Source organism: Ylistrum balloti, unplaced genomic scaffold (assembly GCF_031769215.1).
Source record: "Ylistrum balloti isolate Yb309-2 unplaced genomic scaffold, AGI_CSIRO_Ybal_v1 Utg370260, whole genome shotgun sequence".
NCBI classification, from domain to species: Eukaryota; Metazoa; Mollusca; class Bivalvia; order Pectinida; family Pectinidae; genus Ylistrum; species Ylistrum balloti.
The window spans coordinates 560841-578328 of NW_026782205.1; the positions used below are offsets into that span (position 1 = coordinate 560841).

Consider the following 17488-nt stretch of genomic DNA (forward strand, 5'->3'; position numbering starts at 1 on the left):
AATCATGACCTGTGTAGTATTGTCTACTAAGGTAAATAGAGTATTGCTATAGTAACACTTTGAAGTCATGTACCACATGACCTCACTTCACATTCAAAATATGCATATTCACCAGACTAAGATAAAGAGAACAGGGCCAACTCTTGCATTGTCTGTGTGCTAAGACAGGTGGGATACTGCAGTATACATACATTATAACATAATTTTGTAATTTTTTTCTTTTTAACATTTTCTTTACGTGTTGCAGCATGTTTCAGACCAAAATGGGACACCCAAGCATTTCTACAGATATAAAAGGATTTTATAAAATATTTGCTCTTATTACCCTATTGGGCCATGGCCCTCCCACCCTTCAAGGCATAATCCAATATTTTAATAATAATTATGACATCTCCGTTAATAATCATTATGACATCTCCAATAATCAACATAATGACATCTCCATTAACAGGGACGTATAATCTGTATTATACGTCCCTGCCGTTAATAATCATTATGACATTTCTATTAATAAACATTATGACATTTCTATTAATGATCATTATGACATCTCCATTAATAAACATTATGACAACACCGTTAATGTATTAAATATATTGTTTTTGTCCTTGGATTTCTCGACTTCATTAACATATAGATAGATACAAAATCTGGAGCTTTATTTATAACATGTAGCGTAGGTTCTTTATTAATACTTTTTTCTGTTACAACATTTGATGTTTGATGTCCTTCCATACAATGAACATTGTACATGGCAACCCAAGAGAGGTCCACATTGACCAGAACCTTAATACAACCCAAGGGAGATAAACATTGACCAAAAACCTTAATATAACCCAAGAGGGGTCCACATTGACCAGAACCTCAATACAACCCATGAGAGGTCAACATTGACCAAGACCTTAATACAACCAATGGGGGATAAACTTAATTGGGTGTGGGTGGGGGGAAAAGATTGACCAGAACCTTGATACAACAACCCATGGGGATAAACATTGACCAGAACCTTAATACAACCAAAAGGGGGGGGGGGGGGGAGGGGTGTAGAGACTGACCTGAAAATGGATCAGAACCTAAACTGAATACAAGGAGAATAAACTTTTACCAGAATCTGTTTTTGTTGATAATATCCTTAATTTGACGAAGAGTATATGTCAATAATATCTAAAGGATTAATCATCAGAGGACACTGTTCATAAAAGTACAACGTGATTACTGTACTACATATTGTAGGTCAATATACACTGCGTACACTAGGCATGTAATATCTCCAGTATATAAGGACAAACGAAAACATGTGTTTTTATCTGGTATGTCTAATGTTCACATCGTAAGTGATTCGTGTGTCTTGTCACCCTTAAACCCAGTGGGATATATACATAATCATTTACACTTACACTGAAATGCTGCAGGTGTGGTTCACGACAGCCAGACTGTACACTTCCTATATGGAAAACGGAAGTAGCAAACTCTATCAGTTTTGGTATGCGAAAATGGCTATATGTACACTAAGATCAATTTCATATATCATAACGAGTCAATAACAATATCTTCCATGTAAATATCGTGCAAATGTTTATATAGCAGAAAATGATATCATGTCATCCGACTATCGAGTCCGTGTCGGCACGTTATCTCACTTACCGTTCAGATGATAGGGGAAAACAATTTTTAGTACGAGTTATCGACCCTATCGCAAGGTGCTTGAACTTTGCCCTCCAGAAGTGTTGATTTTCTGAGCTAGGCCTACCTGTCCAAGTTACGATGAAATAAGGCATGAATTTCGTAATGTTATGCGATAATGTTCTTTCTTCGTTTTAATAATTGATCTGCTTTGCTCACGTGGTAAAATTTTGTTTGTAAAGCACATGCGAGTAAAATAATACAAAAATATGTTATAAAAATATTATATTCCAAGAGAACAAACTTGCTACTGTAAGTTTAATTACTCTGCTCTAGAATAGAATATTTCACTCCAGTCATTGTAAAACACTAGCAAAACGATATAAATCTAACAGCATTGATATATCGCCATAGAACAATTATGAATAATATATACGGGTAGCAACAAATAATACAGACATAGATATCTTTATTTTGTCATTATTTACTACCTTCTATATCTACTATGTACAATTGATCAAACGTTAGCACGACCCATTTTTTTTATCTACATAAACATTCTTCATGCCGACCGCATTAGCGAATAAATAAATAAATAAGTAAATAAATAAACAAATAATAATGAATAAGAAAAAAGTTTCTATGTTGAAGCAGAGACGTCTCTGGTTGAAGGTCGCACCCATGTACATGTCTGTGACTTAATAGTCGCCACATGTGGAACTTGTCTTGTTTCTGAATAAATTCAAATGGAGTTGTCAAAACGAAACAAAATTATTGTATCTCGTTTGTTCTCAGTACAACAAAACAAGAGAAAATAGTAACAGTATTAAATAAAAACCAATAAACAATGCAAAGTAGACTGTATACAAAGTTTCATCATTAGACTATGGGACTGAACTTGTGGTAAGCGTTAATCAGGATAATCCGTTAATGCCACCCTGGTCATTAATCCACATTAATCCTGACCGTTAATCTATAGTGACTGGCTTAACCCGTGAGCTTATTAGATATGTGCCGACCCCCACTAAGGGTTGAACGTGATTTGACACGAGCTGTGCAATTATCCCCCACTGTCATTAATAAGTGTTAATAGATTTATATAATCAGTAATAAATCAGTTAAGTAATTTCTGGGGTAGAAATTTATTGTATCAGCCCCCAACCCTGCAATCAACCTTCACCTATTTCCCACTCCACCTGTTTTGTACTTTTGTACTACACCTTATTTAAGCTTGTGGGTTTCGTTAAATGGAAATATGACTACAGTATGTATTGACTTCTTATTCAATTACTTAAGATACTAATATAGAAATCGGAGAAACAGAGAATGGATATTTTTTATAAAACACCGGTCCGAGAACAAAATATTATAAGATAATATCAACTGCTTTGACACAATTTGTCGAGGAGGCTAGGAATCAAACCCGCACATTCTTATCATCGATATGATGTTTTTTTTAGATGTTATGTAAATCGAAGTTTGATGTAACTCCATCACTACATATAATTCGATCTAGATTTAGAGAATCAGAAGAATCCGTTGCTGACTTGTTTACACTATCAAATGTAATATTATCACAGTGAACAAAATTATAGTTGTACATTTCTAGAACAATTATACACGGACATTAATTTGTCACGGCTGGAACGAAGGAAACAAGGTAGGATAAATTGTTGGACTAAGAATCTCAGTTTTTAGAAATAATTAGCACAATTCTTATTTAAAAATACCAGTTGATAATCTTGGGCCACTTCATTTTAATGTTTTTTGAACGCACCAGCTTTCATACCAGTGAGAACAGCTTGTTAGTTCGTGGCCCCGTTCTTTATTTATCATAGTGCAACAACATCCTATCATTTATTGTATGTTAAAGTTGATTTCTATTTTTAAATGCGGGTATTAGACTGGGACACTGCCGGCTAATGAAGTTGATCTTCACTTCGATGTCAAGTGGAGTGGCTACCTGTTCACTCTACCATCACTATCTATCACAATAGTAATCCACACAGCTGGACACTGTATGCTGCCTAATAAACATATTTGGGAAATGCACAATAGCTAGTCAAAGTATGAAATGAAACGAAAAATGTTGAAACAAAACGATAGAAACAAACCCTGCAACTTCAACAATGAAATCAAAAGTAAAATACACACGCACTGACACCGTCCCAACGAAAATGGAAATTGATTATTAATGATTTAGGTTTAGATTCGTGTTGGTTAGAGTATAAGGTGTTACACTATGTTAAAGAGACATAACACGCAGGGAAGAGTTCTATCTTTCTGTGACGCTTGTAAGACTGCAATATCTGCTTAAAATTATCATTTTCGGCCATTTTAATCAATGATTAGCTGTTAGAGAGCAAAATAGGAATAAAGAAAGGAATGAATTTAACAAATACATAACAATACGATTTGGGTTAGTTCAAGTAGGAAAATGCTTTGCAAAACTTTCATTGAGTGAAAAAAATCGACCTGGAAATCTTGGGTTATGCCTCGGTAAAACGTTGCTGGTGACCTGTACGGGTAGCACACGTGCTTCCTGGCCGGGTAATCTGAGGTGTTGATTTCCCCGAGGTTTTATGTCGGGTAGTCGGAGTACACAGTGTTAATTATCAACTGTGCACAACGCCTACGCAACACATTTTGGGTAGTATTGATAATATCTGGCAGACCAAGTACGGCGAATCCATAGTTCAATGTCATCTTCCTCTGTATATATTTGTGCAGATACAAACTGCTGTCTCATCACCGTAATTAAATATAGTTCTACTCTTGCCATTTCACCCACATTTTTTAACGTTTCGAAATGTTTCATTATTGTTGTGTATGGACAGAAATCTTATCGGAGACCAAAATAATTCCAAAGTCAGCTGATACTCTATATATAAATTGATAGAAAAATGACACGCAAGCTTCGTTAACTTTCTCTATTTATCATCGTTAATTTAGGACAAATAAAAGAACCATAACTTTGAAATTTGATTGAACAAAAATTTAAAAAGAAACAGGCAAACTATTTTTTAGAATAACATCCTATATCAAATTCAAGATTCATTTCAAATATTGTGATATCAGCTTTCTATGTTTAATGGGGACACGCAGTATTATCTACTAAAATATCGATATGAATACTAACATATATACCTGGCACGTGGTTCAGTGGTCACTTCTGGTCAGTACTGGTCACCCTGGGTACTGCTCAGTCCTCTTGTCGCTACCCAAATGTACGAACCCAGACCACGGTCAGCCTTTATACCTGAGTGACCAAGTATTTTTTAAGACATGTTACATCTCGTGGGTCAAGCTGGTCACTCCAGATATATTTCATTATTAAGAAGTTAAGTTTTGTTGTATGCCGACCGGTATAAACTCGTAGGTAGTGGATTGTCGGCTTAGTGGTTGAGTAATTGGCCCCTCCGACGGTCAGTATTATCGGGATTAGAGCTTTCATCAATTCTTCAATACATAATGTACCCGCTAGTCGGCGACAAGAAGTTACTTGATATCCACAGTATTTGTATCCATTTCAATGGATAACTAGCTGTTGAATATTGCATTGAAATGATATCAACAATTTGAAAAATGTGCCACTGAATTAAGAATGCGTTAGGTAATAAATGTAATGTTTTGTAAGCGTTCACACTCTCGTTAACTTTTAAGTTATTTTTTTCTTCAAAACTCCAAATGCCTTTCTTAACACATAAGATATTTCTCCGCTGATTTTTAGATATTTCTTTATTTGATAAACATGTCGAATTTAAGTTTGTAGCAAGATTTCAATTTATATTGAGATATTACCTTTTTCTGTAACAGTATATATATTGAGATATTACCTTTTTCTGTAACAGTATATATATTGAGATATTACCTTTTTCTGTAACTGTATTTATTGAGAAATTACCTTTTTCTGTAACTGTATTTATTGAGAAATTACCTTTTTCTGTAACAGTATATATATTGAGAAATTATCTTTATCTGTAACAGTATATATATTGAGATATTACCTTTTTCTGTAACAGTATATATATTGAGATATTACCTTTTTCTGTAACTGTATATATATTGAGATATTACCTTTTTCTGTAACAGTATATATATTGAGATATTACCTTTTTCTGTAACAGTATATATATTGAGAAATTACCATTGTCTGTAACAGTGTATTTATTGTATATATAGAAATTACCTTTTTCTGTAACAGTATATATATTGAGATATTACCTTTTTCTGTAACAGTATATATATTGAGATATTACCTTTTTCTGTAACAGTATATATATTGAGATATTACCTTTTTCTGTAACTGTATTTATTGAGAAATTACCTTTTTCTGTAACAATGTATTTATTGAGAATTTTCTGTAACAATGTATTTATTGAGAAATTACCTTTTTCTGTAACAGTATATATATTGAGAAATTCCTTTTTTCTGTAACAATGTATTTATTGAGAATTTTCTGTAACAGTATATATATTGAGATATTACCTTTTTCTGTAACAGTATATATATTGAGAAATTCCTTTTTTATGTTATATACTTTCAGCTGTATACAATTTGTTCGCTACTATCAAAACGTGAGGCGTATGACAAATATCTTGTGACTCCAGAACGTCTTTCGCATCACATGGGTACCTGTTATTCAGACGATAAGAACTCGAGTAAACGTTTTGTTATAGTAAAAACAAATTAGGTCACAAATTAGCATAACTTACACCATCGTTTGTAACTCTTCATATGTTGCATACATTTATGAATCTGATAAACACACGAACCTCATATGTTTACATTTATTTCAGCAAGTGCGGGACATTTCTAGCTTGTGTGACTATACCAGTTTGTCACGATTCATTTTTCAAAAACGGCCAAGATTCAGGAATTGTGTATCCCTTCTGTCTGGCGAGTCGGAACAGTGCTCATAAATAAATAAATAGATAAATTTCCATGGTATCATTCGAGTATACATGTTATGATATACTTAACATAATCAGAAAATATTAACCAAGTTCAATTTTACACCTTTGAAATCCAAGGGTTTCGTGCAGATATCATGTGATTACTACCCCTAATGTTATCCTTATGGACCCCGATATTTTTACCATAAATAAATAATTTTTGTCTGCAAGTCTATATTTAATCTAACGCATATTTTTAATTTTCTAAACACAATATAGACAATATTGTAGGTGAAGTGTTTCAATAACTAACTAAATAAATATTGTTTTAGTTTTAAAAAAGGTAAACAAAATCTGCATCTATACAGTCGAAAAGGTGGTCATGGAACAAATTCTCTCCCGAACAAATAGTCGTCTAAGGATATAAAGAAGTTCCGGATAAAACTGACCATACAGGCCTCTCACGTAAACTTTGTAGTATATCCGATTACTCTCTGTGGGGGCAGGATTAAGGATTTAAACACTTAGTGAATTCTCACTTTCGCTGATTTATATAATAATTCAAAGTCGGTACAAATCTTGTCCCCCTTTATAAACCCGACGTTACCAGTAGATTGTGGTATTCTATCAAAAGCACGCGCACCAGATAGAAATTCTATATCTAGAACGATATACCACATTAAAGCATAATTACGACAAATATTTGTCATTTTAACCACAAGACTTTAGAGATGAAGTGTTTCTAGTTAAGTACATCATATTACTATACAGTGTTAGCCAAGTTCTGCACTATGTATACGGAGATTGTAATCCATATGGAGGACTTGAGAAATGCATGTCAGCTCTAATGTCCTATTTTCTCGTGCCTTTTTGATAAAAAAAATATATCGAACTATTTCTTTACTAAAAGTTGATTTAAATCACATGTAAATTGATTACAGTGGTATGTTATTTTCTTTGTTTCCATTTAGTCGCATCCACGTGTCCGGTAGATAGGACCAAATTATAGTTTGTTGGGCACGCAGAGAAATAGATGATATCTCGAGAAAGAAACAGGGTTTTAATTCGCCTCAACACGGTACAAACGCTACAATATTAGTACGTATGCTAGATCTTGCTGAATAAGAAGTGTTGATATATTGTTATATAATAGAAAAATAGCTCGAGTTGTCTCACGGGTTGGTTCACGCCAAATAGTGAATCATGGTGTTGGAGAATTATCAGGCCAACCATTGGTAAAGTGGGTGAGGATTACTCATAGATGTATCTAAACACGGCATCTAATAGTACTTTACACGACAAGTAAACAAAATGTACATATTGTACACCACAAGTATACACAGTGTACACCACAAGTACTACATTGTACACCACAAGTATTACATTGTACACCACAAGTATACACAGTGTACACAACAGGTACATACAGTGTACACCACAAGTATTACAGTGTACACAACAGGTACACACACAGTGTACACACCATGTATATACAATGTACATGACAAGTAATACAGTGTACACAACATGGAATACATGTGTTTCTCTCATTTCAATATGTGTAATTGTGGTCTGTCTAGGGCAATATATCAAGGTTCCCTGTTCTTTTATTTGAAATGACATGAAATACAGGCACACTTGGGTAGAAATATATGATCCTTCCCAATTGACATTATCCCCTGATACAATGTGTACTCATTTGTGTACCAATATTTATCTGCAATTACTGTTTTTATTTTGGTTTAATTTTCTTGGGCAAATCTTGTTTACTTAATCTAGGCATGCAGAATTCATTTTCTGTGTCAACTTGTCAATTGACAGCATTATAAAACAATATAATTTTCTTGTAATATGGCTTAGTAAATTGTTGATGTCTGAAGTCTATATTTTTTCCATATTTTAGAATGAGAAATGAGAGAAAAAATACTCTAACATATATCTGGGTGAAGGATGGGATATTTCACCCACAAGATCACAAATTGTGGTAAAACCCAGGGTTTTTGTGACAGAACAATGAAATATACCTATCCTACACCCCGACATTGAATGAATTGTAATCCTAAGAGATGAAGGTTTTGACAGTGGGTGATCTAGTATAAGCAACTATGATAGACATCTGTGTCATTCCATCAAAATTAAAGAGTCCCAAATTCTAACAGGCACAAGAGACGAAAGGGAACCGTATTGTGAAATTTGAGAAAAATCTATCCAGTACTTCTCAAGAAATAGAGAAAACAAATCTCTTGTAAAAATCTAAGATGGCCACCGATCAGCCATTTCACTTTTCTGATCAGTCCCAAAATCAAACAGGCACAATGTGGCACCAGAGGAAACCTACATAAATTGAGAGAGATCAATCCAGTACTTCTCAAGAAATAGCAATAAAAATCTTCCTTTGTCAAATTCGTAAGTGACTGTTTCATGTCCATCTTGTTGTTCCAATCAGTTCCAAAATAAAACTGGCACAACTAGAGTTAATAGGAATCTTACACATGAAATTTGAGGAAGATCCATACAGTACTTCTCAGAAAATAGCAATATCAAATTTTCATGGTCAAAATTCAAGATAATCAGCTGTTAGCCATTTTGTTTTTCTGATCAGTCCCAAAGTCAAACAGGCACAACTAGAGACCAAGGGGAACCTACATATGAATTCTGAGACATATCCATCCTGTTCTTCATATGAAATAGCAATAACAAATTCTCTTTTTCAAAATCGCAGAAATTTCAGAAATTAGGGAAAAATTCAAGATCATCGGCTTTAAGCTACTTTGTTCTGATCAATTCCAAAATAAAATGGGCATAATTAGGGGTCAAGGGGAACTTGCATATGAAATTTGAGAGAGATCCATCCAGTACTTCTCAAGAAATAGCGACAACAAATATCATTGTAAAATTCCAAGATGACCACCTGTCTGCCATGTTTTTTTCTGATCAGTCCCAAAATCAAATGGGCACCAATAAAGATTGAAGAGAACCTACATATGCAATCTGAGAAAGATCCATCCCATACTTTTCAAGTGGTAACAAAACTTCTTCACAGATGAACAACTATCTGATGATAGTGGGCTTATAATATAGACAAGTAAAACAAGAGTGAGTGAGGAGTGGTTGTGTGAGGTAGATAGAACAATGACAAGACAAGATTTTGAATTAGCTTGTATTTACAGATATTCTATCAGTCATCAACAGTCATCACATTCAGTAAGCTTTCAACAACACATCATACTCCAATTGTTAACATAATAACCAAAAGTATGCTAAACCCTTCAATATATACAGATAATATATTCTAAATATTTCATAAACAGAAAATGATTTCTTTAAAACAACTCCAACATTACCTGTACTCTTTCAATATACATGTACATATATATAGACCGCTAGTAGAAAAATAGGTTTAATAACCAGACAATCTGCCAACTTAATCAACTTCCCAATTTGGCCATAAAAATTAAAACACATATTTGTTAAATTTCTAAAGAAATTTAAATTCATCATCCTCCCCTTTTTGTTAATTCAAAGAACAATCAGCCAATCTAAATCATTAGGTTGGTCACTGTTCAGCCAAACGTTTTCATTAGTTTACCGTAATAGTGATCCAAAGTTTCATTTCAACAATAATAAATACAATCTCCTGTTGATTCAGTCTATATTTTGGCAGTAACAGATGTCTAGAATTCTCTTAGCATACCGTAAAGGGAGGGGTTTTGGAAAGTTTAAATTTATGCTAGTTAATGAAAATTATTTGAAGTATATTCTAGTTTCAATGTATCTGATTTTTTTCTATCCTGAAAAAGAAAACGAAAAATTGAAATAAAATGACATCATGAAATAATAAGAATCAGATTACACATAAATAATCATATTATAAGAAAAATAGATTTAAATTTTAAATCTTATCTGAAATCATATTCATGCGTAAATTAGAAGTTCTGATATAAACTCTGTTCTACAATCATGATTGAGTGTAAAGAAATGGAGACACAAACAAATCCTAAATATTGAAATAAATAGCAGTTTCAAGAGGAAGAAGACATCATATGGCCAGTATGACACCTCTGTACATAAAGATATGTATGCAGACTACAAGAACAAGGTCTACATATATATATACAATTGTACCAGTGAATAGAAAGCTAACATATATTGTAGGGACAGATATAAATCAGAACATTAACTGTGGTGAACAGTGGTGTTTATATAACAAATGAAGAAAACGGCTTAAAAATTCTAGTTAGCATCTCTGTTTACTGATAATCTGGACAAAGTAATGTATAACACTGAACACAGAAGGAACATCACTAAGAAAGTGTAAGGTAATTAATATTATCATCAATAACATTACTACATATCATGAAAACCTGATACGGCTTAACCTGTATTTGAACCCAGAACTCCAAACTCTTAGACATACTTTAACCAACTAAGCTACCTAGTCATCAGAATTCAGCTGGATCGGTTGTGCTACAATGCCAATTTAAAACTAGAACACATGACAGGTCAGCAAGGGCACCGACATGTTGCTACATATCCCTATATTCATGGCTGAGGTTAACAAATTTGGACTTCACTATGTATATTGTCTGGATTTGTGGACGGACAGACAGACTGACAGAGTGACTACTATGGGGCACTTGCATCTCTGATATGTGCCCTAATTACTACTACTGCATTTTCTAAAATTATTTCCTGTCAAAAATCCTATATCTTTTAAGAAAAAGTCTAACTTTGAATGAATGCTTGCATCAAGTCAGTCGAACTTTGAGAATATCTTTCTAACATAACTTTTTATCTTCCTTATTGAGTACATGTTTTAAAGGTATGTATTGACTCTTCAATATTCAATTTAGCATCTTCATGTTAAATACACAACAAAGTCAAACAAAATACATAGAATAGAAGTTCCTTTAACACAACAAGAAGAAGACCTACTGGTTGTGTTATAAGAAAACTTCTATTAACATTACCAATCTCAAGAAAATATTCCAACACATAAAGTCATTAAAATAACTATTGCAATATTCATCTAGATCCTTTTCTGGGCATTCAATAAAAAATGAAAAATTCTGAACGACACCGTTTTGGCAAAGCTTCATCTTAACCTAGTTAATTAGTTCCTCAGAAAACAATTGAAAATCTAACATAATGAAGTGCAGAACACAAGACAGTACTTCCTTATTTATCAGTGAAACACAAATTTTACCTAAACAACATAAAGCACACCCATTTGATGTAACAGACAATAAAATAAGTTATCAATATATACATATTTTATAGAAATTATTACACTAACTACTTATTATGTATGATAACATAGTAAACATAAAAATAGATACTTTGCTAACAAGAATAATCAAGATATACACAGTTATTCCCCTTGAAATTATAATCCTCTGTTAACAGTTTATGTATTGGTCACAATCTACTTTTCCTATTGGTTGACTGCTTCATATACATATATAAAAGACAAATAATTTGTGACCAGTACATATACCCTGGTATACACTTCAATTGTCAATTTCATTATGCCTACATTAAAGTCCTATGATGGCAACCTCAGAATATCTCTTACATACTTGTCCGTAGCATGATCCGACACTTTAGCCTGAATCCTGTTATAAACAGTTTAGCAATATACTACATACTATATATCTGTAACAATTATGAATGTGGTAGTTCAGATAACATAAACCCTTACAGAATCATGAACTGTTACTTCATACCTTGTCCTTTGGCCTTGATTTTCACCTACAAATTTACACGAACATTCTATTTCATGTATTTTCTAATTTACTTCTTTAATTTTGTTTTATGATGACAACAATTGTTTTTGGCCCCAGAAGGTTCTTATACAAGAATACTATAAACAGATATTGTTACACAATATAGCAAAATTGATAGCACATATAAAACTTTAAAAGCTGATAAAAATAAAATTCTGGCACTGTTCATTTTTCTGTCCTTATATGTGAATAGTACTTGAACCTAAGATCTCATCCTCAAACCTGACACACACACAGTTAGCCATCTTTTTGTACATCCTCATTAACATGTTTGTGTATCCATGCAGTTTCATTGGATGAACATTAGCTTTCACAAAGGATGGATGGTATAACTGTCCCATCAAATTCACATAACGAACACAACAGACAAATATCAACATATCATTGACACCAGGAACACATCTTTAAAAACCTTCATGATTTTACCTTCTTGGAAATTTCTACTACATCAATTATGACTGGCACCATTTTCATTATCCCATAACTGTCTATATGTAGGAAAGCTGAACATATATATACATACCGGTACACAGCACATAACTCTCAAAGATAAACATAGGAGAAATAGGTACCTCTACAATGAAAAACCTACCCTTTACTATAATCAATAACTCAATTTCTTATAACATTATATTACAAAGTATTGAGAGTATTTAAAATGATTTGTATGATGTCATCACCAGCCAAGATTTCATAATGCAGAAAAAAGAAATTGAAATGTACTGCAAGATTGCCTTGCAAAGGGATATGGGCAAATACTTAATGGAATTGGATGATTTTGTTCTGTAATTAAAGAGATATTAATAGAAAAACATATCACAAGATTATCCTCGCTGAGTTTGATCACAATCATCAATAGTGGTGAAACTATTCTATGAAATATGTTTAGTTATACTCTAAAGATAACAATAAATCACAACTTGATCAATCATTATGTTAATTGCATGAAGTGTAATTTGTCTTTTATTGTCATATTCTGGACATAATGTACAACATATTCTCTTGTTTCTTCACAAACAAATCTATTGGTAGACTGTGGCAATACAACCACAGTAGATGAAGTGATCTTACTATTAGGAATGCTAGAATGTTAAGGGAGACAACTACTTAACAATTTTACATAAAAAGAACCTATCAATATTTGCAAAGATTCAGTCTTAATGTAGTATTGAAAGTACATGGCTTTGTATTAAAATGTTGTAATTACCAAAGAAACATTTATCATTGCAGTTGTATAATCTTAGTTGGTTTTTTTATTCACTCTGGAAACATAGAATACTTCATAGAAATTATTCAACATCCATTATCACATACACTTTATAAAACATAACACTTATATAACATAAGAATTCTATGTCCTTTACAAATGGTCAAAATGTTAATCCCTCATGCTGTGGCTTTATAAGCCACACATACACTGTCAGTGTTGTTTATTCAAAATGTGAAATAAAAATGAAAATTTATCATACCATTGCATGTTTAGCTCTAGTTTATGAGTGTTCAACAAAAGAATTTGAAACCTCAAGAAAATATTCACATTTTCTCTCAATTTTTGGTTGGATTTTTACTCTTTGAATATTAATCCTAAGTGTAGACAGTGTTCACAGAAATCAATCTTAACATCTTGCTTTATATAATTAATAAGTGATACAAAAGGTTAAAAGTTCAAATAATCTTATTCTTCAATATAAATTAACATTCAGCTTTCAGTTTTGGGCGATGTTTGTGCTCCCGGTGCCTGTTCTTGCTGCTCCTTTGTGTCGGTGAGTTTAGCAGCAGGTTTGACAAGACTTTCCTTAGCTGGGGAGGAACCGTTTTCTGGAGAAGTCTTGCCTTCCTCATCTACCAAAGACGGCCAATTCGCAGGCTGGTCTGACTTGTTCAACCTCTCGTTAAGTGCCTTTAATGCTACTTGTCTAAAAGAAGAATATAGAGATAATAAAATAATATTTCAATTTTCCATAAGACTGAATAACAATTACAACCAATACTGTCACTTAAGGGGAAAATTGAAGTAGACTTGATCTGATGTTAACAACATCAATACAGTAAGTATTGACATGTAGCATCCTGATCAGGGTAAAAAGGTCAGTAAAGAAATTGTTAATCCAGACATGAACGGCAATTTCTAAAGAATGCTTATGCTTTTTTGCTTGAGTAATGATATTCTGAGTAGTGCCCATGGGTAACAAACATTATATATCAATGTGACTTCTGTGTGATTAAAAAGTTGAAATGAATCTTTCCAATGTCCTGTTTCATTCTGTGTTGATGGAGGTTGGGGTATATGTGTATGTTAATATGTGTGTATGTCCTCAGTATTAAAATATTTGCTTACTATAAGGTTAAACATGAAATGATTGCTTGGAAGACCACATTACCAATCAGTTAACTAATTTGATATATTTGATGACCTTATATCAATATAATGATTCCCTTATATAAAACCAATATAATGATTGTACAAGCAATGCTGTGCTTCTGATATCTTTTAAAAAAGGTATAATCTATATTCAAGCAAAGTGTATACTGTTTTAACTCACAACTGACAGTCCTGTGTGTAAATTGTCAATACAGGCATGTCCTTATTTGTGTGACTTACCGTCTTCTTTCAGCATCTTGGTCAGTGCCAGGCAGGGTGATGGTAATGGTGGAGGGCGAACTGACATCATACTTTCTTTGTGGCTTCTTACAAATCTTAATCTTCACTAGAGCCAGGAAAACAGTATTGGAAAACATGGCAACAAATGGTTGAAGCTGACTTGGGAAGAAGCTAAAACAGAAGAATGATTATACAACTATTTTAAGTCTATGATATTACAGAGTAAGAGATTTTTTGTTGAAGTTAAGTAAATTTATTCATCTATACATCCACCATCCAAAACTGACTGCAGGTCAAGTTACCAGGTCAAAGATTAAGGTCAAATTTGAAATATATTATCAACAGATATTTTGTTATGATATATATTTAGGAGATATGTTTTTTCCATCTCATATTAAAAACAAAATTCAACCATTGATCATGTAAAAGCTCCACCCACTTTCAGGCAAAGTTGTTGAGAAATTTAGGTCAGGATGTAGGTCAAGGCATTTGAAAAGGCTTAAAAAGTTTCTCTACATGGACTATCTGTATAAAGTGTTGTTTATATTGATTCCTAGTATATGTAACTAAAATTTGTCATGCCTATTGCAGAATTGTAAAGGTATTTATTCACTTAAGTAGATTGATAAGCCATCAGATGTTGTGGACAGATCATGTAGGGAGACTCCTCTGAAGATGTCAGTACGTTTCTTTCAAACATCTGCCTAAACAGGAAAGATGGCTGCCATATTTAGGAGACTGTCAGAATTCATGAGCATATCATTGATTAGTTCATGAAAATTATCCCATAAAAAGATATATCACATGAGGATTATATTAAAATGAAGCTTTATGACTGAAATAAATAAGTTGATTAATCACTGGTCAAGGTCATCAGGTCAAATGTACAAGGTCAAAAGGTTGAGGTCAAATTTGTTTGACATAGGGCCCACATAAATCGTTCCATCTTTCCTGTTTTTATTCTACTTCATTTCATCACATTACATCAAAATAAAATTTGGATTTTCTTTCTTTTATAATTGAAAACCATGCTTTACAATGGAGCCTTGCAGCTTTTGGCCTTTTGTATGTGTGTGTGAATTTGAAGGAAAGAATTGTTAAAGCATTTTCCTGATACCTTACCTAGGAAAACCAAAGTTATCCGCCATATCACCTCTGTTTCCATTTGTATGTTTCTGATAAAATCTAAGGTAGATCCAGCTGATAAGAATTCCAAACCCGAACATGAAAGGATATGGACCATCAAGTAAACCTGCCAGGCGTAATGTCACCACCACAAACAGTAGCAACAGAGGGATGTGCGTGTTTCGGAGTTTTCCAAAGGGAGACGTAACGAGTACATGATCTGGCATGATCTGTTTCACAGCCACTGCGAACCCTGCAATGTAACCTGCAAGTCCATGGATGTATGTTTCAAACAAAAACTCTTCATTTTTCGACACCAAGTAAAATGTTAAATATGAAAATGCCGTGGCAACCGCTACCCCTGTGTTTACAATCAAGAAGAACAAAAGCATGTCTAAAGCACCCCATAACGGTTCTAAAAGTTTTCCACACAAAATAACCACGGCGATATCTACGAGAACATCCCAGAAATGGACTTCAATAAATGCATGTGTCACAAACGTCCAAACCCAGAAGTTAGGTGGAATAACATAGCCCGGTGTCACCGCTACGAAGGGCAAAGCAGACTGAGCAAAAGTCAAAAGATATCCACACGTTACTGCAACTGCTACAGCCTTGACAACAATACTACTATTCCCTACAGCAACAGAAAGATGCTGTCGCAAAAGCGACAGGTTTGTCTGCATCATGGAAGTCGCCATATTGACGGAAGTCATATGACGTCACACCTTGACAGCACACACATCAACAAAGCCACGTGGCTTGCCCTCTTGAGTCACAACTGTAATGGACTGGTTTGCAGTTGGATTCGGCCCGGCTACCCTGGCTGGTAGCCTATGGAACCCTGTTAGGTAGCGCAACTGAAATAAACAGTTATCGGCGTTTTTCTTTTATACAGAACTATTTATTCACCACTGACTATAGGATTAAAAAGCAAACACATTTCCAATACATGCACTCTCAAAATCCAGAATCTCACACAATTATACTCAAGAAACAATTCAACCATACATACACCAGAACACACAAGCCAGCTAAACACAATGCAATATCACCGTCCGAGAACGCAATAGACATTTGTAAAGTGATAAAGTAACTTAGTCAATATCATTTTCAATTCCATGGTGAAGTAAGAGTTACGTCCCCTGGACCACAGGCACTTGTTTCGACTTGTTTTTGAACAATGTGGCTATGTAACTTTGGCAGTTAATGTACGAAACATAATTAAAGAGTGTCGATAGGTAGGGGTAAGATACATAGTACCACATATAGAGTAGAGAATAGTTGAATTATCGTATATTAAAGTCCGTGGTATAATTAGCGCATGTGTGTAGTATTGTTTGTTAATCATTCTGAATTTCACAATCTGACAGAGCACCAATGCTATTTGACTATTGGAAATGATAGTCGCGAACACATGGGCAACCAGATAAGGTGATTCCTATATCACCCCTACC

General features: G+C 33.6%; 1 protein-coding gene across 1 annotated transcript; it reads right to left on the minus strand.

Annotated features, from left to right (window-relative positions):
- Positions 1-9663: 9663 nt before the first annotated feature.
- Positions 9664-16747, minus strand: LOC132552581 (transmembrane protein 115-like). Its single transcript, XM_060216767.1, has 3 exons — positions 16029-16747; positions 14907-15077; positions 9664-14220 (listed from the first exon to the last, which is right to left on the minus strand). The coding sequence occupies exons 1-3, from the start codon at positions 16745-16747 to the stop codon at positions 14004-14006; spliced, it is 1107 nt and encodes a 368-aa protein (XP_060072750.1). The 3' UTR covers positions 9664-14003.
- Between the last annotated feature and the right edge of the window lie 741 nt (positions 16748-17488).

Bases quoted from the DNA above. Each gene is read 5' to 3' on its own strand.
- LOC132552581 (XM_060216767.1), bottom strand. From the start codon at position 16,747: ATGACTTCCGTCAATATGGCGACTTCCATGATGCAGACAAACCTGTCG. The intron at 15,078-16,028 runs GTAAGGTATCAG...CTTCTGTTTTAG, and splicing joins GATAACTTTGGTTTTCCTAG to CTTCTTCCCAAGTCAGCTTC. The intron at 14,221-14,906 runs GTAAGTCACACA...TTCTTCTTTTAG, and splicing joins CAAGATGCTGAAAGAAGACG to ACAAGTAGCATTAAAGGCAC.